The following is a 23498-nucleotide window of genomic DNA, read 5'->3' on the forward strand; positions in this document are numbered from 1 at the left end:
TGATTAAATGATGATGGTATCCATAAAAATATTTATTAAGTACTAATAGTAAAAGATACACAAGCCTAGAGCTCCTCCGTCTGGTGAAAAGGTGCACAGACATCTGCTAGAAAATCAACAGGTGCATTCAACAGGTCCTTTGGAATAAAATAAATAAATACATAAAAAGACTCCAGTTAGGCCTATGCTATTTTAATTTAACATATTTTACTAGCCTGATAAGACGTGGTATGACATTTATTACACTTAGATGTTAGCCAACAAATGTTTTCGTATACAGCAGGTTAAAAGTTGGCCAAAAGATGGCGCAAGAAGACTTATTGTTAGGGTGTGTATATAGGCATAACTAAACAGTACCAAACTGAACCAAGAGTGAGATTTAGATTACCATTCTGATTGGACAACTTCCACTGACACTGTTGTAGAAATCTATATGTCAATCAATGCCTGTGCAAGGGTCAGTGAGTGACCTCTCTATAGGACTGCATTCATACAGCTGCACAACTCAGTCTGATGTGATAGGATATCAATTATCTGTCACATTTTTACATTATTTTACATGTATTCTTATCATTTAGAATTATAAATATTGTATTTGTTTTTTGTTATTTGGAATTGCACATTTATTTATCTGTTTATTTATTTATTTGGACTTACACAGATTTTATTGATCTGTAAGGAAAATTACTTACTTTGGAGCCCCATTACCTTCCACCAAGTGGTTGCTAGTCTTCCTGGGGTCCATTAAAAGGTATAAAATCACACTATAACATAAACGTTCCTGATTACATAACAATTAAATAACAAATACAATTCATGCATATTCATAACAGCATTATAATAATTCCAATCATCCTCCATATTCATTCATTCTTGTTAAAAGAACATCTCCTACTTATTTGCAGTGTGCATGCTTTCTATTTTTGCCTTCATTAAAAAAATGGAGAAGAAGCAAAGTTTTCACTTGATTTAAAAAAAAAAATAAAAAAAATCTGTAAACATTGGGCATTCAGCTTGCCTGGGGTATGGCATTATGTAACAGTGTAATGAGAACTCATTAAGGATTTCTGTACAAAAAAAATGAGACGGGGATTATAACATTTCTGAAATGCACAGTACTGCACTTGTGTGAGAGGCTATGTGTTGCATCAGATTTGGCAGCACCTCCACATGCATGAGTTTATGTCAGGTTGAGTTAGTGCAAAGTGGTGCTGCTGGGACTGTGTCACACTGGGAATCACCACGAGAGGGAGGGATTTAGGCATCGGGACAATGCTGCTGTTTGTGCAACGGCCCCTGAGTGGCGGCTGGTTCTCTCAGACCGCTCTCGCTTGACTACCGTTACTTCACACATTGTTGGAGTGAAAGCAAAGTGGACGGCTTGATCCTGCCTGCAGGATGCTCTGAGAGAGGTAAGTCCTGATTTCCCACTGTGATATCTTATTTAATAGACTAACTTATCTATTTTAGAGAAAGTTATGAAACACTACTATTGTGGAGTTGACTGAGAATAGCGGGGTCTGGTCTATGGTGAACTCTCAGCTGTGTTTTGGCAGGGTCTTCAATCCCTGTGAATAGAGGAAGTTGAAAGAAAGAGGCTCACTGAAAGGCAAGGGAACTAAGACCAATAAAGAAAAAAAAAAGATACAAGTCTAGAATATTTTATTTAATAGAAATGGAAATGAGATTAAATGGAAACACAGAAAAGGACCACAACATTTACATTAGTTATGCAAATATAAATCATCTTTATGGATTCTTAAAATGAAGGATGTGAAATAAAGCTTAGTGGAATGCTGTGCCAGTAAAGCATGTTGGAAAGTAATTCATTGTCCGCTCTGTCTACCTATCAAATACTCTTATCCCTTTTAACTCGCAGATTAGAGGAACTCAAGCTGTTCAGTCTCCATGTGGTAGTGATATATGCATCCATAATTATGAATGAACCTTTTGAATTACATGTGGTTTGTCATTAATCAGGCAAACCACCAAGGATATAATGTTAACTCCCCTGTGTATCTGATAAAAGAAGTCAAATACACTCCCCAAAACATGATGTCTTTGTGTTGTTACAGATTTTTGGAGGAATGCACTTCATGACAGAAAAACAGCATCTGAGCCATGATACATTACTAACATTAGGGATTTCATTGTACTGGGTGGGCCAGTGAGAGGAAAGCAAAGCTGTGTTAGGCTCTGACAAACTAAACTAAAGAAGGTAAACGAAAAAAAAAGAAGAAGACAGAAAGGCTGAAGAGGATATTGGTGGGCCTTGGAGCCCAATCAAAAATCAGTATGACAGACAAGAAAATCAGGTATGTGACACTTCCTAACTTTGTTATTTGGGAATGCAAATAGTAAAACTATTTATGTTTAAACCGCTGCTCTTGGTTTGTTTGGAATACAACCCCTTCTATATATGTGTATACATATATATGTGGACATGGCTTCTGCTTGTGTAAATGTATAAACGGTCCATGCACGCATGTGTGCGTGTGTCTGTGTTGATCCCTCTTGCAGCCTACCCGCTAAGCTGATTAATGGAGGTGTGGCCGGCCTGGTTGGTGTGACATGTGTATTTCCTATTGACTTGGCCAAGACACGCCTCCAGAACCAGCAGGGCGTCAAGGTCTACAAAGGAATGTGAGTGGGACTTACTTAACTTAATGCTAATTTGTAATTGATCTGTAATTAGAAGACTCACCATCACTTGCATGTATGCAACACAAAGAAACTATTTTACAGTATAAACTGCAATAGTACATAGCTTCATAAATATATCTGTCAAAACATATGATAAAGAAAATAACTAAGATTTTTACTGCTATAAAAGTTATTTTACTGTCTGATTGGGAGTGGTAACACAGACAATGTGGGTTTTCCACTGTGAGTCATACACAGTTTAAAACATCTGGTTCTAACCCCAACCTTGGGCAAACTATTTTAACCAGTTCCTACCAAGATGGGTAGAAGAAATGAAAGTTAGAGTGAGATTAATTGTGTTTTTGTTTTATAGGCTGGACTGTCTTGCAAAGACGATACGCTCGGAAGGCTATTTTGGATGCTACAGAGGTATAATTCAGGTTTCTAATCCCTGTGACAAACAACTTTACTATAAGTAATCTCATCTGTCCACCTACGCTGTTGTTTTCCCCTTCTAATCCTTCTCCTAATCTTTTTATCATAATAACCAGGGTCAAAAGACATTAGTTCACATTGTAAACTAATGGCTAGTTCCTTGTTTTTTTGTTGTTGTTTTTTTGAGAACTATAACTGAAACATTTTCTCTATTTCAGGTGCAGCAGTAAACCTCACTTTGGTAACACCAGAAAAGGCCATTAAGTTGGCAGCCAATGATGTCTTTAGACAAAAGCTCTCAAAGGATGGGTAACTGCATAATTTCCCTTTCTTGTTATCAACATATGCAGTAAAAAGTAAAGACATTTTAATCATACATGTACAACATAGGGAAGCTAATACTGTTACAGTTTAAATAGACCTAATCTGTGATACATTGTTCATGATAAATGTACCATATGTCACCATTATTGATTTCTGTTGCCAGGAAGTTGCCCTTGTGGGGAGAGGTACTGGCAGGCTGTGGGGCTGGGACTTGTCAAGTTGTGGTGACCACTCCAATGGAGATGCTTAAAATACAGCTGCAGGATGCAGGAAGGCTGGGTATGTTAACTATAGATTTGAGTGGGTTTCTGAATATGTTCTGAAATCTCAGTATTCTAACCTGAATGTTACAGCTGCTCAGAGACCAGCGCAGGCACCTGCGCAGACTGTAGGTCCAGCTCCATCACTTGTGTCGTCAGTGCAGCCGGCCCCTCCCCAAAGGCCCTCTGCTACCGGCCTCACAGTGCAGCTGCTGAAGACCCACGGTCTGGCCGGCCTCTACAGGGGAGCAGGAGCTACTTTAATGAGGTTATACCCAGCACGAAACACTGCATTTGTCACACACTGTCTGTTCATGCATTTGCATTCACTGCACACTTCTCCTCATGAGGCCACACAAAGCTGTGAGTGCCTGTGCATAATTACATAACATTGATTGTTGTATTTCCAGGCATTGACAAAAACAATACTCAATAAACTTTTGGCAACACTGCACAAGTTAAATTAGATAGGTCTTTTGATATTTACCAAGAGCACCAAAATGTCCTCACTTGTAACATACTCCTTCAGCAAGTCATTATTTTTGTTATAGGGACGTACCATTCTCAATGATCTACTTCCCACTCTTTGCCAACTTGAATGCTTTTGGCCGGGAAAGCCACAGTGACGTGCAAGGTCGAGCACCCTTCTGGCAGTCCTTTGTGGCAGGCTGCATGGCTGGCTCCATAGCTGCTGTAGCTGTTACCCCATTGGATGGTAAGTATAAAAGTATAAAATAGAGCTAAAAGTTAAAAAACATAGTAAGTCCAGTTATTTTAGTTTAACTTGTTAATAATAGAAAATAAAATAAATAATATTTTTTATGCATTATTAGTAAGAATTTATTTATCTTTGTACCTCTCAGTCATCAAAACTAGAATACAGACCTTACAAAAAGGAGAAGGGGAGGACACTTATCGAGGAATAATAGACTGCACAAGGTATGAGTATAAGCATATATGTATCAGTATGAGCATACAAATCAAATTCACTGCTCAAACCTACAAAAACTTTCATCCCTTTCACTAGGCGCATCATGAAGAGAGAGGGCCCTTCAGCGTTCCTGAAAGGAGCAACATGTCGTGCTCTAGTCATCGCTCCACTGTTTGGCATTGCTCAGGGCGTCTACTTCCTCGGTGTAGGGGAAGCGGTTTTAGGGCTGCTGGAATAGCCCTGCGGGAGGATGAAGGATGTGTTGCATAAATTGCTCTGCCTTGAAGTCACACCGATGAGATAAGCACATGGGCAGAATTTGTGGTTGACCAAATGAAGAGTGTGATCCATTCTCGTGTCTATCCACCAAAATGGATCAGCTTGTTTACTTCACTTAAATGGCTGTTGTATCGGTCAAACAGGGCTGTTGAGCAGAGTATGTGGCTCTTCCAAGTGAAAGGGATGAAATGTGTTTAAGCTTGCTAACAAAATGCCTATAAGTTTAACATATACGTGGCCATGTCAAACTAGTTGCATAACAGCAACGTTCATGTAATTAATTGTAATATTTTTATTACTACATACATTTGATTAAGGCATATTGCTTTGCAATGACTTGTGCATAACTGATAAAAATCAGTTTTTTCAAGTATCAGTATGTTTCCAAAAAGAGTCTAATCTCCTTGCTCTAGGAGGCTACTCTATCCGTGAGTTGTAATCTTGGATTCTAGGCTTCCCCCTGGATTGGGAAGAACTGTCTGTTGGTGTCTCTAAGGTCATGTGTTAATCTGATGGTAATGCTTTAATCCCAGTATTAGAGTAGCATATAACACTGCTCGCTTCCTGCCTACGGCACAATGTTGGGATGATGCATTTGAGAGGCTTAAAATACATTTAAACAGTTTTTAATACATCTATGAAGATTGAAAGAAGTAAACGTCTTAAATGAAATTGATGCATGTACGCACCAACTTAACAGATTACTTTTTGTGTGAAAATATCTTGAACAGTTTTAATCAAATTATTGACAACAAATGTCTTAACTCATATTGCACCTTTGAAGACTCTAAGTAACCTTGCTCTCTGCCATTTGCCATTATCTTAAGTCCACTGGGTGGCACCACAGTTGTTATTGTTGTTTTTTACATTTAGTGGAGTAATATTTAGATAGAGTGCACTGCTTATTTTCAGGGCTAATACATTTTAGTGTAAACAAACAAACAGAGTAAACAATGTACATTTATAAAAGATCAATAAATAAATAAATAATATTTGTCTTTCTCTCATAAACATTTATTACTTTTGAATATTTTTGTCTGCTTATAAGAGTCAAAAATTGTGGGCTATTAACCTGGAAAATCTATCTATCTATCTATCTATCTATCTATCTATATAGATAGATAGATAGATATAGATAGATATAAATATAGTTCTTTTCCAACACAAACAAACCTTGAACGTAACAGGTAAAATGTCAAATACACATCATATTTGTAACAATGGGGAAAAGTTAAAACATTACACTCCATCCACCTGTATACACACAGCTCTCCTCAAATGCACTATTAATCCATGAATTTGCGATTAGGGTTAACTCCAAACAAGGCCACTCTGATTTCAGGTATTATCTGGAAAAGTTTCAGTAAAAGCATAAAACATTTTTAATTATCTATAACCACTGCATAAAAAAATATAGAAATATATATTATGAACATGCTTTTAACATATCGATGGGTCACAATGTACTGCTTATCATCTAACTTTGCTATAACTGAACAAGTATCACAAACTATGCAATGGCTCCCTCTAGAGGTAAAAGACAGTAACTTCACAACAGTAAAGAAAGTACCTGGTGAGTTATAAGTTCGAGTCTTCTTTCTAGTGTATTGGAGACCTTAATCTTCCCGTTATCATTATAAACATCAACTCCCCCACATCTAGGAAAAGATCAAATCACATTTTAACCACTTATATTAAACATATATGAATTCACAAAATTGCAATAAATATTATAATTTTAAAAGGGCTAAAATATGTAATTCTCACATATCCGAAGGAAGAAAACGGTCTGGATCAATTTTGACCACAATGTTCATTTTCACTGACTCTTTATAAATAGGAATGACCTTGTCAACAGCAGCCTGTCAGGGAAATTGAATTAACCCTTACAAAACATTAAGTATAAAAACATACTAGGTGCCAGTACCTGAACCATCGCTACATCCTGTTGCCGACAGCGGACAGTTACTTTAGATTCGAGAAGTTGGTAAAACCCCTGGAAACACAACAGTAAGTTTTGACATGTAAAAATCTATTAATCTATTTTATCCTTAATATTCATTACACTAAATACAGATTGTGTTTGGTGTTTTAATGTTTTACAATGTTTAACCTGGAGCAGAAGACCTTGTAGTAATACAGAGTAGTTATCAGGATCCTTGGCAATGTCTGCAAGTCTTTCTTGGGCTTCTTTTATCAAATCCTGAATGACAACTGATATGTTATATATTAATTTTTATTACAAATTTGTATTATTTATTTATTTTTACCATGATCATGTCATCACGGGCCTTCAGCACCTTTAGCCTGGCTTGGTTCAGAAGGTGGGACATCTGACTATTGGACAATGAATAAAAAAAACCAAAAACATAATTTACAACATCAATATAATATACTTATAATCAGGCAATAAAACATGCATGATAAAAACGTACGGTAGTCACTCAATGTTAAAGGTGCACTGTGCAACTTTTCTGGTGGAGGCTCTGTCATCTGATTTTTTTCCCATGGGGATTTTACTTCTTTGCCTGAAATGTTCAACAGTGGTATTAATCTATCTATCTCGCATTTATTCAATCACATGTGTTTTTATTGCTTAAAAAACAGAGTAGAGCAGAGTCAGCTCTCCAAAGATCTGGCATGTAACTTGGCTTGGTGGTCTTATTTTTTGTCTCCATAGAGATAAATACCACCAGAAAAGTTACACTGTGCACCTTTAACAATAATAATTTTGTCTTATATAGTGCTTTTTGGACCTAACAAAAGCAGGCTCTTGCTGGAACTGGGATCAAACGGCCAACCTTCCAGATGTAAGACAGCTCTCTGTTACCTATTGTTGACCCGACTGAACCACTGTTGCCCCAATCAAGCCTTAACTTGCACCATGAAGTTTTTAGCAGTGAAAAACTAAATGCAGTTAGTTATTGTTGGAGTTTGCCAATGATTGTCACAACACACTAATTTAACACTGAAGGCATGCACCCACATTTTCTTGTGCTGTTCTATCTGCTTTTCTTTCTTCTCATAGTATTCCATTATTTTGACCCTCTGTGTCTGCACAAGGCGTCCTTTCTCTATGTTGAACTCTTCCTCTGCCTGTTAATAACATGGGAATGACAGGATCCATTAGTAGTCACCGTGGAAGTGTGGCAGTCACTTATGGAGAAATCACAAGACCCAATGATAGAGTTAAGTTACCTTAGCATCAATTTCCTCTACTTTTTCGGCAGCTTCTTGCTCAATGAAGGCCATCATGTGCTTGATCTGCAACAGACACGAAATATAATGTAACAGCTAAAGTACAAGTTTATGTACAACTAAGGAGACTTTGACTTCACCATTGTGTGGGAAATACTCAGAATTACCCAACTAAAATGGTTACAACAGTCTTAACAGGTAATAACAAAACATTTGAAGATGCATTGTGTAACTTTTCTGGTGGAGGAAGAAAACGAATTGCTTTCGTAAATGTTTCTCAGTATGGTATTAAACATTTTTTATCTTCATGGAGACAAAACCAGACCAACTTACAGGTCAAATCTGTGCAGAGGAAACCCAAGTATTTTTCAAATGTAAAACCACCTGTGATTGAATAAGATAATAATGTAAGGTAGAACTGTTTAATGTCATACTGTGGAACATTCCAGATCGAGCAATGACATATCCTTAGAAATAAGCAATTGACAGACCCCCAACCAAAAAGTTACACAGTGCACCTTTAAAGACCAGGCCATTTTAATGCACACAAATAAATATGAAATGTCAGAGTTTAAGCTGAGACTGACTTGAGTAACCGACTTGTTATTATCAAAACTTGGGTAGCCTAAGGGCAAACTTGAACTTGTTTATCTTACTCAAACACTCACACAGGGTCTGACCGCGATAAATACAATTACCTGCTTCTGGACGTCTGCATCTGTGAGCGCCATTTCTTTCGTTAAACTAGCAAAGTAACCTATATTTAACAATTAAAAAACAAAGTTGTGTTCTCTGTCGTTTACACACTTCTACTCTAAAATAGTTTGAGGCACGAGCTGTCCTAACACGTTCCGCTCGTGCCCACGGTCAAGTTACATCTGTAAAACACCAGAAAAGTCTTTCAAAATACAGTAAACACACATTGCACTTGAACCGAAATTAAATACAGGTATCTAATTGCGTTGCTGACATATAGTTCAAGTGCAAATTATCTGTATAATTTAGAAAAACAATGAAAAACTAATGATAAGTAATATTTGGCCAGAGCTCTTTTATTTGGAAGGAACAGTCCGGTACTGTCTCTTCTTTTGACTTCATGCTTTTTTCACTTGAGCTGAACTTAAATACAGATATCTAAATATTAATGTTACCATATTGTTCAACCATAAACTGTCAAAGTAATATAGAAAACCGCTGGAAAATAAGAAATATTTGGCCATGGCTATTTTATTTTGAGGGAACAGTCCGGTACCAAAGCTGTCTCAGGTGTGACCAGACGTCCCTATTTACCTGGTCCAGTCCAAGTTGTGAACCCCTTGTCCCCAATTCCTGCAGATTTATCCAAACCAGTGATTTGTCCCAGTTTTATATAAGAAATGTCCCAGGTGTCCCTATTTTTTGACCAATCTGATACCTGTCAACAGTAAAGAGAAGCAATGCCATTTGTTTAGGTAAAATACAGAAAAGCACAAAGAAAATGTGACTATGCTGACTGACATTAGTGTGCATAACAATGTTCCTTAATTACGCACTTATTTCACAGTTTTATTATAACCAACCACTTCAAACCAGGGCCGTCCCAGTTTTTTTTTTTTATCTGGTCACCCTAGTCTCCTCTTTTAGCTTTTTTCACTTGAGCCAAACCTAAATACAGATATCGAAATACTAATGTTACCATAATGTTCAACAGCAAACTGTCAAAGTAATTTAGGAAACCGCTGGAAAGTAAGAATTATTTGGCTATGGCTCTTTTATTTTGAAGGAATAGTCCGGTACCAATGCTGTCTCCTCTTTTGAGTTTTTTCACTTGAACCAAACTTAAATACAGATATCGAATACTAATGTCACTTTATTATTCAACTACAACCTGTCAAAGTAATTTAGAAAACCGGTGGAAAGTAAGCTCTTTTGTTGGCTCTTTTATTTTGAAGGAACAGCCCGGTACCAATGCTGTCTCCTCTTTTGGTTTTTTAGCTTAGCCCCTCAGCAGCAGCACAGGGAGCACACCGTGTACTTGTCTTTTAGTGCTGGTGGTCTCTACTCTGTCAAGGCATTGTGTTAACTCCTGATCAGTCGTTTGTGTAGCCTACACCGTGTTGCCTTTTACGGTAGGACGGTAAGAGTGCAGCCTTACCCCTTAAATTTGCAGGAATTACATGTTTTATGGTGTGAAATAGCATATGATCGACACATGTTGTAGAGCTAGCTAAGGTGAAAGCGGGTAGTGGGCATGGCATGACCACTCTATGACTTTTGTTTCAGAGGTCATTCGTAGGCCTATACCCTAAAGAGGCAATACGATTTATAACATTACTGCTCATTTTGTGTTAAGTACAAGCATGGCCATTGTGTGTACTGTAGTGCCGCATATAATGCAAAGGTTTAAAATATGCTTACTGCACTACTACTTTATATATTCACTTATTTACTCTAGACACTTCTGAAATAGAGGAGTGCTTCAATTTGTGAGCTGAGTGTAATTTTGTGTAGGCTCTGCATCTGAGGCAATGTTAAATTCCAATCCAATGTGGTTACACAAAAAGGGTTACACGCCCACCTTTTCTCCACGTGGCTACTGTACTTAATTGTTGCCTTTTAGCACTGTATTTTGTCACATTTGTGTTTGTTGTTAGTTTTATTTTTTATTTTGTAGAGCTTATTCATTTGTGAGTTACCTCTCCACATTTTTGTATTTATTTCAGAGAAGTACAAAACAAAGCTCCCTGACATTAATTTCTATTTTTCTCCACAGGTTTAACGTCCTGTTTGGCCTTTCAAACATATGTGCCTAGAAGCATAAAGTGCGTCTGTCCAATGGCAACCTCTGATCCCACCCCCACTCACACTTCTGTGTCTGATGAGTTCTATTATGAAACCAAATACATTGTGCTCAGCTACCTGCGACTGCCTCCGGCCAGGTCACACGCTCTGCGCAGCGCTCAGGGTGAGAGGGCTGGTTTGTGCTGTTGTGAATGTGGCCATGTCAAAGTTGGGGCTTTACAAAACACAAATAGATTTGTATTCATGCATAGCTGTAATGTTTGGGATGGTAAGGACATGGCACCTGTTTCTGCTTGCTTACTGCGTAACAGGACTAGAATTAAAATGGTGCATTGCATTAGCATTATGTTTTAATAAATATTTTTGATAAATAAAAAATGCCTAAGTGATGTGTGAGCTGAACTCAGTTTTGTAAGAAAATGAGCTTGAACAATGGGCTTGAACCTGTGGCATCCTGTATGACTGGTAAATTTCTCATATTTGCACACAACTATTGAAAATGAGTGCTTTGTAAAACAGTATTTTTGTTGACTAAAGGGGAAAGCAAACACATTTTCCAGTGTCTTTTTATTGGTGTGTAAAACAGCGGTGGAGGTGTCAGTTGATCCCAGCTTTCCGCTTGAACCAGTCCAATTTCTGACAGGCTGTCATGTGTAATCACCGCAGGATTACTCACGAGTCAATGGACCAAAGTGAAATAGTTGGCTAGCTAGTTGTCTGGCTAAACGCTGAAGCAGCACCAATACCAGAGAATAACAACAGTGATTCTTAGGGGGTGGGTGTGTGGGTTGCTGCCAGGGAATAACTCACACATAAAAGCCCACTGTCAGTGTAAAGTGATACTTAATTAAATTATCTTGATCCATAGTAAAACTCAGTCTTCTTCATTACTGCAGAGACCCTATATATAAGATATTAATGAAAAAAAATATAAAAATGTTTGATGTTCAGTCAGATATATTGTGGAATAATTCATTTATTTTGCAGGAGATGCACATATGGAAAGACAAAGAACTGATGAGATTAATGAACAGATAGAGGAAGAGTTGAGAAAACTTGAAGATGAGATTGCTTTCTGTAAGTATGCACATATGTAGTACCGGTATCTTATACCCAAAATTGTGACTTTTTTGTGTGAAATCATCATAGTTACCTTTCTTACATAAAAATGACTAGTTACTGTTGTGAATTGTACAAATCATAACTCACCTCATTTAGACTTTCTCCAGCCTATAAATGACTGTGTTTATGCAGCCTCTTCCAGCACAGGTTTTGACCGACACACATCATTGGTCTTCAATCCCACTAACCCTGAGAGTTCGATTGAAGACTGTCTCGCTGCACTCGGAGATCAAGTGGCTGCTGAACTGGATCCACATTTGTCAACTGCTGTGGACACACTCCTTACAGGGTTAGTTCAAATATATATATATTTTTTATTTTATATATATCCTTCTTTATCAAATCATTAATTTTATGTGCTGTTTAGGCCTCTTGACTATGAGAACTTCAGACAAGCCAATCTTAATCTGTCTGTGCACACACATGGGGGCTGGAGTAAGGTATGCAGTACTTTTGTGTTGAAGAAATGCTTTATTCATTTTTATTATTTTTTTTGAGAACACTGACATTATTTTGATAGAAAACTGACTGCTTTTCTGTACAATATATCCTCTCCTAGGTTCTAGTGCCTTTAGTGCTTCTACAAGCTTTACAAGCTAAGGGCCCATCTTTATCAAGTTTGCTGCCACTTGCTGTGCACTTCCTCGAGGAGAATGAAGCTGAATACATCACCCAGCAGGGGGGATGGGTGAGTATTCGCAATCATGCAATACAAAGAATGATGCAAAAGCAAATCCTCAGTACTCTATTTATAGAATTACAAATCATTGAATGGCCACAAGGGGGCGACTGCATTGTTTTTTCACTCTGAATGTTATGGATATGAAATTATAAATGTATTAAAAAGTAGAAGATTATTTATAAGATAGATTATATATAATTATACAGGTTATACAGACCACAGGTATCTGTATTTGTGAATACAATGTTGTTGTTTTTTTACTTTGAAGCAGTCATGTTAAATGTCAAGGCTCAATATACTATGCAAAAATACAGCCATAAAGCTACATTCTTAGTCAGCATTATGTCATAGGGGTTGAACAGATGACCGGACAGGATCAGCAAATGGAGGAGGGACGGTCTTAGCGAGCACACTGGAGAGTGGCAGCACAGGCAAGGGAGGGTGGGCTCAGAGATGAGGGAGGAACTGCATGGGCACGTGAGCCAGAAGTGAAACACCATTAGTCTGACAGCTGGCTACATGCACACTTGCACCAGGGCAACTGGGCTGCTCACCTCTTCTGTTGAAAATCAAGGTAGGACATTTTGCTTTGTCCTTAGAATTACTATTATTCTAGCATAGTGCAAGGTACAAAGCAAACATGATTTTGTTGTCATTTTCTGAATGCAATTTCTGGTTGACAGCAGCATTAATTGTTGTCTTTTTAGAGGAATACAAGGACTGTAAGCTTGTTGTAATATTCTGTTTACTGTCCGCAAAAGGGGCTTGGGCACTGCAAATTCTGCAATTGGCTAAAAGTGTTTTAGAGGTTGACTTTGATGACTGTGACCTGCTGCTGTTTATTGTGTTAAGTCATTCAGAGGTAAACAATGAGGGGTGACACAAATAATGATGAGTAATATTTATGGGTGGGATGAGTAGTATTTTCTCATTTTACCTTGTGTTATGTAACATTAATGTCCAGTTTAGAGGAAGCAGGTCACAAATATAAAAACATATTTGTTAAAAAAGCAATAGTGTTTTGCTTCGGGTAGTGGTACATTTGTAATATGAGGCTTTGTTGGCACACCCTCAAGTTGGAGGTAGAGGAATAGGAATGCACATTTTTTTGCATGTTAACTTTGCACTGATATTTTAGGGACAAAGTGCTTCTGCTAGTAAGTCAGGGCAAGTCACACTGCACCATGTACTGTGTCAACACTAACATTATGTAACCACGCTCTTACGTCTGCCGTGGTGAAATCTGCACATTATAGTGCCCTTTGGCTTTGGACATCATATTATAATGGAGCAGAGTGTCTCTACAAACTGAGAAATTCCCAAAATAACTCTCAGTTAATTCTGTAAAACATCAGCAGGGGTTTGAGTCTCCCACTTGTGTGTGAAAGCTCAAACCAGCAGCACATGGGGGCTTTCTGCAGAGGATATCCAGGGCTTTAACAGGGCGTCCATTTGTCCTGCCTCAGTCACATCACTATGCTGTCATATAAAAACACTTACCTTTCAAGCAGATTACACAGCATTTGACAGTTTTATGTGTATTACTTCTCCACTTCAGTGTAAATTAGTCTTAATCTCATTTTGGCCAGCATTAATATTTTACTGCACAACTGGTAGATTAGTTACCTCCCACATGAACGTTATGAGCGATATATTGGAACTTTCCAACTGAATTAACTTGTATATAAACAATGGCTAATGCTAAACTGTAAGATAAATATATTTAAACTGTAAATAAATGTTTCTAACATGTTACACAAGTCACAGACTATTCTCAGAATTAACCTGTATTAAATGTTTATATTGTCTATGTGGTGGTGAACCACTCAGATCCACTTCTGTAGTGATTGTCATTGTTGTAATGCATCACAGTTTAAGTGCGAGTCTCTTGACCATTGCCAATTTAACGAACGGGAATTGTCAGTTTGAGTGCCAATCCAGGGCATGTCAGAGGTGGGACAAATCTGCCTGGAACACAATTTAGAGCGGGGGTCTCCAATGTTTTTCCTCCAGTGAGCTACTTTTACAAAATGAAAATGCTAGAGTTACCTATTTTATCAGTCGCACAGAAATTTTGTATATATAAGAGCCTCGGTAAGCCTTAGATGCAGAAGAGTTAGATGCCTATAAAACATAAACCATTACCTATTTATCAGTGCACAAAGTTAGGTATGAAAATGATACATTTACAATGGTAATTAATCAGATTTTACTTATTCTGTACAATACATGGAATTCAGAAATCCCTTGGTGAACTACTTTGAAGGGGGTGGAGAGCTACTGGTAGCTCCTGAGCTAAAGATTGGAGACCCCTGGTTTAGAGGTTTCACCAAGATATTCAAGCTCTGTTAGGGCTAATATTATTTACATATGAAATAGACAAAACATTTTTATGACTATTTATGGCTTCTATATGCAAAAATACATAGATAATCACACGATTTGGTGCTAAATATAGGATTGCTGTAAATTTACATTATAAGGTGCTGCTAATGATCAACATGTGCATCCTAATTGGAAAGACTAGAAAGATGAGCAGCTGTACAGTAATTAGTCCAGGTCACTCCCATGTAATGTGTAGCTCACCAACTCAGTCCTGTGTTTAACTTACTTTGTTGCACACAAAACTAGATTGTACTGGTAAAATATTAATTTACATTGCTGATCCTTCTTATATTATTATCCTTTAGAACTAGCACTACCAACCCTCACTTTTCTTTGATTATTGATAAACATGATATTTTTTCCATTTTGCTTTTAATTTTCCATTCCCTTTCTTGTTAGAAAAATGTGTTATATAATGGCAAAAATAGCTGTACATTTAATGCTATGGCTTGGTAATTCCACTAGGTGGCATTATACACAAACGTTGGTTAAAAACATCACTATTTGTACAACCCCAACATAAATTATTCATTTATTGTATATGATATACTTACTGTTCTATCTTTCACAGGGTAAGGTCTTTGGCCTTATATCTGAGGAGGAGCGAGGGGTGACCATAGCTGAGGATAGTAACGACATTTACATCCTGTCAGGAGAGCAGCATCCAGACCAGCTCAGCCCTCCTTCGTCTCTGTTGTGCACCGAAGGCAACAGCAGTGGGCAGAGCTCCTGGCAAACTGAAAGCTTACCTGTGTCACTAGCTGCTCACGAGTCCTGGGCGCAGGTCGCTGCTATGGACCCTGAAGATGCCAAAAGCCTAGACAGCAACGAAGGTGTAGCATTGGTTGAAGAGCGTAGTGAAAATAACTCCTCAAACTCTGACATTGTTCATGTGGAGCGTGAGGACGCTGAGCTCCTGGAAGCCGGTGAAACTGAGGCTATAGAGGAGAGCATGATGAGTGTCTTGGGCACAGAGAGTGATCTTGCAGCACTCAGGGAAGAATACAGGGAGCAGACGGCACCAGTTCCACCTTCATATGAGTCTGCAGCACCAGCTTCACTCATGTCACTGGAAGAACCTGTAGTAATAGAGACACCTCCTAGTTTGTCCGCTGAGCCTTCTTTCATCTCATTAGAAGAAGCAGAGGTTCCTGTGGGGGCTCCAGAGGCTGTGGCTACCCCCAAAGAGCTACAACCTGTTCCTGCTGTAGAACCAGAGTCTGAGCCAGTCCCAGTGCCTGAGGAGCCTGCTGCTGTAGCCATTGAACCCCTGATTGAAAGTACCCCAGCACCAGAAGTGAAGGCTGGTTCCGAAGTACCCATTGCAGTAGAGCCTACTGAAGTGCCTGTCCCCTCAGAAGAGCCCCTTCCCCAAACTGAGCACGTGACAGAAGAGCTGGTCCTGGAGGCAGAAGCGCCGCCTGTGGAAGCTCCTGTCATAACTCCTGCTCAAGAACCACCTGCAGAACACCCAGTGGAGGCAGCAGAAACAGAACCTGCCTCTGATTTTCCAGTCCTGCTTTATGGGGGGGCAGCTTTGGCACTTATCACGGCCATTATGGCATATGGCGTAATTTCTTATAGAAGGAAGTAAAGAAAGGACTTTTCAGAAGGACCTTTTGTTGATGTAGAAATAAAATTAGTACACTTAATGAAACAATTCTTACAAGGGATTCAAATCTGTGCTTTTAAATAAATCTCACCAGCAACCAAAACACCTTTACGACTTGTTTAGCTGTGGATTAAATACAAATATGGCACTCCACTTTTATTGTCAATTTATGATTCACATGCCAACACATAAATGTGGTTATAATTTTAACTATTCTGACAAAGGGTTTCAGATTGTGTGGGTTGATTGTGGCACAATGTGTTGGTGATAGAAACGTCAAGTCTACTTCCTGTTTTTTCATGCCTTTAATACTGTACATTGCTACAGTAGATGGCTTTATTCATATGCAAGTTATTTAAAACATGTCATATACAAGAGACAAACACGTTACTATGCAATAGTACACTAAATGTAATTGAACAACATTGTGTAAAATGCATCTGTCCTGTCAATGTTGTGTTTGAAGAGTGAATGGGTGTAAAGAAGATGAAAACATACTTTGTATTCCGTACATTGCAGCACTTCAGTAAAAAAATAAACTCTTAGAATGTCTTGTTACGGTCAGCTAATTTAACATAATTACATTTAATAGAAGACAAACCATTGTTTGAGACTTACAAACGTTTATCAGAATAACACTTAAATCAAATGCAAAATATAACATTCAAGTAAAAAATGAAAATCAAGTATTTTAGGTTTATGGTCACTCAAAATCATATGACTGATATTCACCAATAACTGCTCAGGCTGAGCTTTCTTTTTTAAACCACACTTCATCAGTTCAGTCAAAATAATACTACAGGCAAACCTGTCACTAATCACTGACATTCACTAATGACTGCTCAAGCTGAGCAAGTGTTCTTTTTTAAACCACACTTCAGTTCCTTCCTCTGTAGAATGTCACTTGCCTCCTGTAGAAGACAAGTACTGCAGTGTTGTGTGAAATAAACCCCTTAGCAGCCAAGGAGCCTGTAGACACACTCCCTTTACCAGGGTGAAAGTGAGAGCTGCTACCACACGCTCTTGTTGTAGATTGTCCAGCCCCACTCCATGTGCTAGTATGTGCTGGACTTCCCGGTGAAGATGGTCTTTCCAGTGCTATAAAACAGATTCAGTAATATTCAATAATTTTGCACCATTAACCTCAACCTTTGAACAAATCCACTCAACTATGAAAAACTTACATCGATAGAGGATCCCAGTAGGTTTCTGGTGAGGTTCCCAGTGGCATGAGCAACAACATTAAGTTCAAGGTTTGCAGCTATTTCACGTATTTCTGCTGCAACCTGCTGAATGTTCTCTGCTGAAAGGAGAAGTAAAAGAGTAAAGGTTAATCAAATCAGTGACTGAGATTTAGTAATTATGAGCTTGATAGTGGTGCAGAGACTAGGCTGAGCTAATGCAACATTATTGTGCCTGAAAAGAGCACAGAAACAGTGTTATGAATAGGATCAGTGGAATCTCACCAGGGCCATTTTCATCTAGAGAGGCTTCCATGCCCTCAAAGGCGATTCTGAGGTTACTGGACAAGTGACCGTCGGTCTCCAGATCTCCATCAGAGTCCACATCGCCACAGTGCAAGACGGGCAGTGAAGCTCCAGTGCCTTTGAAGCCTTTGGCTCTCAGAGACAGCAGCTCTTTGCGGTATTCTGGTGGACAGTCTCCGGAGTCCGCCTGAAGGAAAGTCCAGAAGAGCACAGAGCACTGTGCCCTCGATAAACTCCCATTGTCCCCCATCCGAAATGAAAATGTTAGGTCAACCTAAAAAATAAGTAACTAATGAGGTTCAAAGTAATACATGTAAACACTGAACAATTGATCTATACTAAGTATCCATTTAAGCAACTCATACATTTTTTGTAGTTCGCATATCAAATCAAAGAATTGTTAGCAGATCATGCTAACAGTACTTGCCATTTAGTTTCGAAAGTTTAAAGACATTTTCCATTTCCTCCTTGACTCAAGTCACGTTTATTCTACTTACATTTAACTTTGCGGTGTGACGAAGAAGACACTACGCAAAATGTAAGTGATCTCTGCCAAAACAGTCTTAAACCCTCAAACCTGCAGACACAACGCGCCGCGCATCTGGTTGTTTTTGTCGCGGAGTGCGGTGGATGCAGGGGGCGGATCTTCTCTTGGCGGCTGTTCGCTGTCCTGTGGTGTTCGGTTTCTTCCTTTATGAGATCATACCCACGGCAACAAAACTCAGTGATTATAGACCCTTTAATAGCTTTAGAGAACTATAATGCAGTACAACTTTTAGACTGCATAGGAATCCTGCACCGCTGTAACACTATGGTTCAGAGAGATAAGTCTGGAAAGTCCCAGTTGTGGTTTTGTTCACAACTGTTCTGCATTAATCATGCCACTCACAATAACTTAAAATTGTTAAAATGTTTATTTACAGTAAATTAAAAACGCATTCGAATCCAGACATGTCAGATGAGGCATTGTAGTAGTAGGCATATAGACAAAAGCCATGTTAGCAGTATCAAACATGGGCTAATTCAGTAGGGGACAGGAGTAAAGTATGGGGGCCCATCAGACCCCATACCCTGAACACCCAAAGCTCATGGAGCGTGCTACTTTCCTGCCAACAAGTCTTCTGCCCGAGTTGAGTTGAGACCTCAACTTCTCAATAGGCTTCAACTTGAGATCAGGTGTCTGTTTTGGTGAAAAGGCAGCCAGACGAGCCTCCTTCAGTTCTCTGTGGGTTAAACATGTATTGTAATCACATCCTGTTTATGCTCTTTACTTCTATTTTACTTTAATTACAATTTTAGAATTTTAGTATGAGGCTACTTACTTTTCCAACATTGCAGACCTAAACTTCTCAACATTTAGCTCTTTACGTAGCTGAGCAGCTAGTTTTTCTGACCCTTCATCCTTCAACACTGGGTGCTTGCAGAGCTCCTTAGCAGATGGCCTCTTTGCTGGATCAGGGTCTATCAATAACTACAAAACAAAAACAATTTAATCAAATTTTATTCTATTTTTTTATGTAATTTTAAAACAGTATACCTGAAGTAAAGCTCCAAAAGGGGGTGAAAGGACCTGTGGGAGTTTGGGGAGTTGGCCCTCTCTGAGACTATGCCACTCATCTCCATTTTGAGGAAGTGGAGTGGCTCCAGCTGCCAACACCACCGTAAGGCCCAGAGCAAAAATGTCAGCTTTAGGAAGTTGGCTGTAGTCCTGTAGTAAGTGTTACATCCGTTGTCTGTTTAGAAAAGTACAAATCTAGATAGAGTAACAAACAAGCTGAAACTTTACTTCATGTAGCACTTCAGTGGCAAGAAAGCGACTGTCACCCTCTTCGACTTGAGGATTGTTAGTTGACGTGACATGTCCAAGGTCCCCTAGAAAATTAACAACACATCATGTGTAAAGCCATCCTCGGATCAGGCATGTTCTTACAACAAAACCAACCTATTTTATAAATTACACCAGCAGACATGCTGGTTTCATCTTCCTCTTCACTTTCTCCTTCACCTGCTGAGGCACTTTTGCTTTGTTGCTGGCAAATAAAAATATTACCTGCAAGCAGATTTAACAGAGAATTTTAAAATGCCATATGCAATTGCAGCCTTTTCACATTTGAGAGAAGACCCTCCTGAAAACTGCAGTTTATATTTCCATGTTTTTGTCTGAATTGATTTACTTTTGTAAGTAAAATTGTGGAACTTGGCCAGTGGTGCAACAGAAAACAACAAATTACTAATTATAGACTGTTTCTCTATCTGATGTATGTAGTAGAGTATACAGTATGCCTTCTGTACCAATCACCATTTACCATTGGTGAGACTTACTTGGCTTGATGTCCAGGTGTACAAGGCTGGAACTGTGGATATATTTTAGACCCATGGACACTTGAAGAAGCAAATCTTTCAACTCAGCTTCTGAAAAAAGTTCTCCTTGCTCCTCCTTCTTTACAATGATGTCATTTAGACTTCCACCTTAGTCCCAAGACAGAAATAAACAAACATTTCTGTCCAGTGTAAAATGTGTCTAATCTTACCGTCACAGTATTCATTCTGAATAATCATGTGATCATCTTCTGCCCAAGCTGAATAATATCGGACAACATGTGGGTGGTGTCCAAGAACAGCATGTGCATACACCTCCTTAAGAGCCAGCTGTCTACAGAAAAATCAGAAAGATCCTTTAGTTAAGACCAGTGAATAATAAACTAGTTATTGACATACAGTTGACTCACTCATTGGCAGAGCCTGCAAGTGGCCGACGAGAGCGTTTAATGGCATACAAGCAACCGTCCAGCCTCTTGACACACTTATAGACTGCCCCAAACTCGCCCACGCCAATGCACTCCAGCTCCAAGAACTCACTCTCGTACCGCGATAGCATGAGGGCCTGCACAGCTCGCCTCTGCCAGATAAACAGATGGGAAGTCCTGTGTTACAGAAGTCTCTGAAGGAGAAAGACGTCATAGAGCTTGTATGGGCTCGTGCGTGCCTACAAACAAGAGTTTTTCTTGGGCATGAAACCAAATATGGTACGATTTCCACCAGAAAAGAGGTTTTGTGGAAGGCTGACGAGCTTTTTACGGTGATTCCTTAGAAAATCCGGAAGATGACTGTCAGTGTGCCATTTTGGACAACACAGACAATATGAGGAGGTGGAACGAGATGAATGCTGGTAATAAAAAACATTAAAAAAAACAGCTGAGGCAACTATGTGGGAGTACACACGCACGCACACACACAAATTGTACCTTTGGTGGAAGAAATGTTTCATCATCCTCCTCAGATGATGTGAGACTGTGTTTGATTCTGTAAGACATTATGAAGAGAAGTTATTTTAGGCTGAGATGCAGGACCACACTTCACGCACACCTATTGCTGTCACTACTATACATTACATATTATATATTTCATCTCCTCGCTCGCTCCGTCCCTCCCTCCCTCTCAAACCAGCCTGAATATCTCTGGTCTATAATGATCATTGTCTGCATCAGGTTGCCCAAAGTTTATTATTATTATTCGGAGGGCCAAAAAAAAAAAGTGCATTAGCGGGTCGTGGGGTAAACCTAATGCCAGTTTGCACATAAAAATGTTCTTCTGCAAAGAAATGTATGATTACACGGACTTACACTGGAATATTAGGAAATAGACAGGACTGGGCTTCTTCTCATCTAACAGTCTTTTCAAATCAAAATTGAATCAAAATAGATTAAAATTTCAGAGCTCTTTCGCAGGCCAATTTAGATGCCCCAGAGGGTCAAGTTTGGCCCACAGGCACCCTTTGGGCACCCCTAGTCTACATGTAAAATAAAGTCAAGGTGGTCCTTACTAATGGATGGGCATAATCATAAGCTTGCCAGATGTACTTTGATTCCCAGTGTAGTGTAACTTGTGTGTACCTGCGGCCATAATCATCGTCATCGTCACTCCTGAAGCCATGTTTACACTGCTGCTCGCTCGTCCGACGCACCGTGTCTGGAGTGAATGGGTTTACATTGACAGATGGAGCCTGGACACTCTTTAAGGGTAGAGAGCTAAAACGACGGGACCTCTCGTAGTAACTGGTCTTAGTGCTAGAGCAAAGCTGTGATGATTTTGATAGAAGGCTCTACAAAACAACAAAGGCAATCCCTTCATATTGATAAATGTCTGTCCCTCGGTCATCCAGGTAGAGCACATAGCAAAAGAAAAGTTTATTCTGTCATCTGGACAAAAACATTACAGTGAATAGGTTTCAGTGCTACTCAAAGTAGTTTCTTCAGTTCTGACAGGGTTCTGGTAAGTGACTAAGAGACAATAATGAGTATTAATATTTACTGTAAACAATGCGAGTGTGCTAGTTTCAGTGTAGTTAGCTCCTTCCTTTAGATAGATATTTAAGGCTGCCGCTTACTAGACCCCTGTCAGAGCCGAACATGATGCTTAGAGGTGGCTCTCTAAAACCGTCCAGTTGACAGAATAATTTTTGAGATATTGATGCACAAATGTTTTCATGTGAAGACTGTACCCACCTTTGGCGTGCTTGGAGAGTCACATAGCCTCAGTTTTCTCCAGGACGCATACGGTATGGGGCTGGTGCAGTGGGCAGGTGAGGACTGTGTGTGGCTCCTGCGATGGTGCTGGGCTACAGGTGTTCTGCAGGTGGGGCTCTTGCTCTGGATCCTAAAGCTGTACTCATCCAGGCTGTTGTCACTGTTGCTGCTGTCCTCATCACAACTGGAGAAGTATAATTGCTGACTGATTCCTCCCAATGCCTCCATGATTATGGGCTTTGGAAAGTGACAGAATCATGATCATTACTGGCTTAAGTCAATGTAGACTTCAGTGTTTACTATGAAGGGCACAGCCAAAAAAATCCAAGTGAAATTGGCAAGCAAATAGGCTATCACATAAGATTTGTCTTTAAAAAATAAGCTCATAGTTTACATAAACATACTATATCTACCTACTACAGGCCTACTCCACTTACATTACTTACCAGCCAACCCACTCTTCTGGCTTAACCACTATCTTGAATTTAGCGCCACAAATGTAAATCACTTCCTGTTTAAGTAAACTCAGCCAAGTTTTTGATTGGCTGAGCTTTTCTGGAGCGCGCACCTGGCTTTGAGGGTTGCCAACGCTCACGAACCCATCAACATTTTTTTTGGCATAATGCATCACATTGCACAACCTAGTAAAAAAAAAAAAGCTATAAAGGTTAAAGTTGTCAACGCTATTTTTCAAATGGTCATAAAATATTGCTAAACCTGGGCCCTGTGCTGCTCAGTGAGGTGCAGAATAAGAAGAGCCTGAATGTTTTGGCTCCACAGTCTGTATATGGCTCTGGCCTCGTCGTCATGTGGGCGGAAGTGTGTGACGTAAT

General features: G+C 39.2%; 5 protein-coding genes across 10 annotated transcripts; 2 read left to right on the forward strand and 3 right to left on the reverse strand.

The window, feature by feature from the left end:
- The first annotated feature begins 2173 nt into the window (after nt 1-2173).
- Nucleotides 2174-5047, forward strand: slc25a18 (solute carrier family 25 member 18). Its single transcript, XM_020935152.2, has 9 exons — nt 2174-2315; nt 2521-2643; nt 3017-3072; nt 3297-3387; nt 3566-3681; nt 3756-3930; nt 4214-4377; nt 4526-4601; nt 4690-5047. Exons 1-9 carry the CDS (start codon nt 2296-2298, stop codon nt 4829-4831), a joined length of 963 nt encoding a protein of 320 aa, XP_020790811.1. The 5' UTR covers nt 2174-2295; the 3' UTR covers nt 4832-5047.
- On the reverse strand, nt 5044-8936 carry atp6v1e1a (ATPase H+ transporting V1 subunit E1a). The gene is made up of 9 exons (XM_020935162.2): nt 8769-8936; nt 8071-8136; nt 7859-7968; nt 7143-7209; nt 6986-7075; nt 6800-6868; nt 6640-6734; nt 6443-6530; nt 5044-6221 (listed from the first exon to the last, which is right to left on the reverse strand). Exons 1-9 carry the CDS (start codon nt 8799-8801, stop codon nt 6159-6161), a joined length of 681 nt encoding a protein of 226 aa, XP_020790821.1. The 5' UTR covers nt 8802-8936; the 3' UTR covers nt 5044-6158.
- Nucleotides 8937-9982: 1046 nt separating this feature from the next.
- On the forward strand, nt 9983-17204 carry bcl2l13 (BCL2 like 13). 2 transcript variants are annotated; one of them, XM_020935125.2, is made up of 7 exons: nt 9983-10178; nt 10823-11014; nt 11839-11928; nt 12106-12262; nt 12341-12413; nt 12533-12661; nt 15612-17204. In XM_020935125.2, exons 2-7 carry the CDS (start codon nt 10885-10887, stop codon nt 16632-16634), a joined length of 1602 nt encoding a protein of 533 aa, XP_020790784.2. In that variant the 5' UTR covers nt 9983-10178; nt 10823-10884; the 3' UTR covers nt 16635-17204. The 2 variants fall into 2 exon arrangements, with proteins under 2 accessions (XP_020790784.2, XP_020790783.2); XM_020935124.2 differs by having other exon boundaries at nt 9996-10186.
- On the reverse strand, nt 16939-18925 carry bida (BH3 interacting domain death agonist). Of its 4 annotated transcripts, none has more exons than XM_020935315.2 (4): nt 18567-18925; nt 18119-18413; nt 17837-17955; nt 16939-17750 (listed from the first exon to the last, which is right to left on the reverse strand). In XM_020935315.2, the coding sequence occupies exons 1-4, from the start codon at nt 18567-18569 to the stop codon at nt 17553-17555; spliced, it is 615 nt and encodes a 204-aa protein (XP_020790974.2). In that variant the 5' UTR covers nt 18570-18925; the 3' UTR covers nt 16939-17552. The 4 variants fall into 4 exon arrangements, with proteins under 4 accessions (XP_020790974.2, XP_020790973.2, XP_020790972.2 ...); XM_020935314.2 differs by having other exon boundaries at nt 17837-17952; nt 18717-18924; XM_020935313.2 differs by having other exon boundaries at nt 18717-18922.
- A 109-nt stretch (nt 18926-19034) lies between these two features.
- Nucleotides 19035-23463, reverse strand: wee2 (WEE2 oocyte meiosis inhibiting kinase). Of its 2 annotated transcripts, none has more exons than XM_020934842.2 (12): nt 23112-23463; nt 22645-22902; nt 22033-22241; nt 21385-21442; nt 20869-21038; nt 20671-20792; nt 20462-20608; nt 20082-20189; nt 19926-20011; nt 19677-19847; nt 19462-19610; nt 19035-19362 (listed from the first exon to the last, which is right to left on the reverse strand). In XM_020934842.2, the coding sequence occupies exons 2-12, from the start codon at nt 22891-22893 to the stop codon at nt 19197-19199; spliced, it is 1635 nt and encodes a 544-aa protein (XP_020790501.2). In that variant the 5' UTR covers nt 22894-22902; nt 23112-23463; the 3' UTR covers nt 19035-19196. The 2 variants fall into 2 exon arrangements, with proteins under 2 accessions (XP_020790501.2, XP_055011177.1); XM_055155202.1 differs by having other exon boundaries at nt 23103-23463.
- Nucleotides 23464-23498: the final 35 nt, after the last annotated feature.

The sequence above is a fragment of the Boleophthalmus pectinirostris genome, unplaced genomic scaffold, assembly GCF_026225935.1.
Source record: "Boleophthalmus pectinirostris isolate CB_2022bp ecotype Guang Dong unplaced genomic scaffold, ASM2622593v1 HiC_scaffold_2, whole genome shotgun sequence".
Classification (NCBI taxonomy): Eukaryota; Metazoa; Chordata; class Actinopteri; order Gobiiformes; family Gobiidae; genus Boleophthalmus; species Boleophthalmus pectinirostris.

Coding starts and splice junctions, on each gene's coding strand:
- slc25a18 (XM_020935152.2), top strand. CDS start 2,296: ATGACAGACAAGAAAATCAG. Junction 2,644..3,016: donor GTCAAGGTCTACAAAGGAAT/GTGAGTGGGACT, acceptor TTTGTTTTATAG/GCTGGACTGTCTTGCAAAGA. Junction 3,073..3,296: donor CTATTTTGGATGCTACAGAG/GTATAATTCAGG, acceptor TCTCTATTTCAG/GTGCAGCAGTAAACCTCACT.
- atp6v1e1a (XM_020935162.2), bottom strand. CDS start 8,801: ATGGCGCTCACAGATGCAGACGTCCAGAAGCAG. Junction 6,869..6,985: donor TACAAGGTCTTCTGCTCCAG/GTTAAACATTGT, acceptor TTGTGTTTCCAG/GGGTTTTACCAACTTCTCGA. Junction 6,531..6,639: donor CGTTTTCTTCCTTCGGATAT/GTGAGAATTACA, acceptor ATCTTTTCCTAG/ATGTGGGGGAGTTGATGTTT.
- bcl2l13 (XM_020935125.2), top strand. CDS start 10,885: ATGGCAACCTCTGATCCCACCCCCACTCACACTTCTGTGTCTGATGAG. Junction 11,015..11,838: donor CGCTCTGCGCAGCGCTCAGG/GTGAGAGGGCTG, acceptor TTTATTTTGCAG/GAGATGCACATATGGAAAGA. Junction 11,929..12,105: donor TGAAGATGAGATTGCTTTCT/GTAAGTATGCAC, acceptor GTGTTTATGCAG/CCTCTTCCAGCACAGGTTTT.
- bida (XM_020935313.2), bottom strand. CDS start 18,740: ATGCGCGGCGCGTTGTGTCTGCAG. Junction 17,956..18,118: donor TCTAGATGAAAATGGCCCTG/GTGAGATTCCAC, acceptor TTCTCCTTTCAG/CAGAGAACATTCAGCAGGTT. Junction 17,751..17,836: donor TACTGGGATCCTCTATCGAT/GTAAGTTTTTCA, acceptor TCTGTTTTATAG/CACTGGAAAGACCATCTTCA.
- wee2 (XM_020934842.2), bottom strand. CDS start 22,893: ATGGAGGCATTGGGAGGAATCAGTCAGCAATTATACTTCTCCAGTTGT. Junction 20,793..20,868: donor CTTGCAGGCTCTGCCAATGA/GTGAGTCAACTG, acceptor ATTTTTCTGTAG/ACAGCTGGCTCTTAAGGAGG. Junction 20,012..20,081: donor TGGTGTAATTTATAAAATAG/GTTGGTTTTGTT, acceptor TTAATTTTCTAG/GGGACCTTGGACATGTCACG.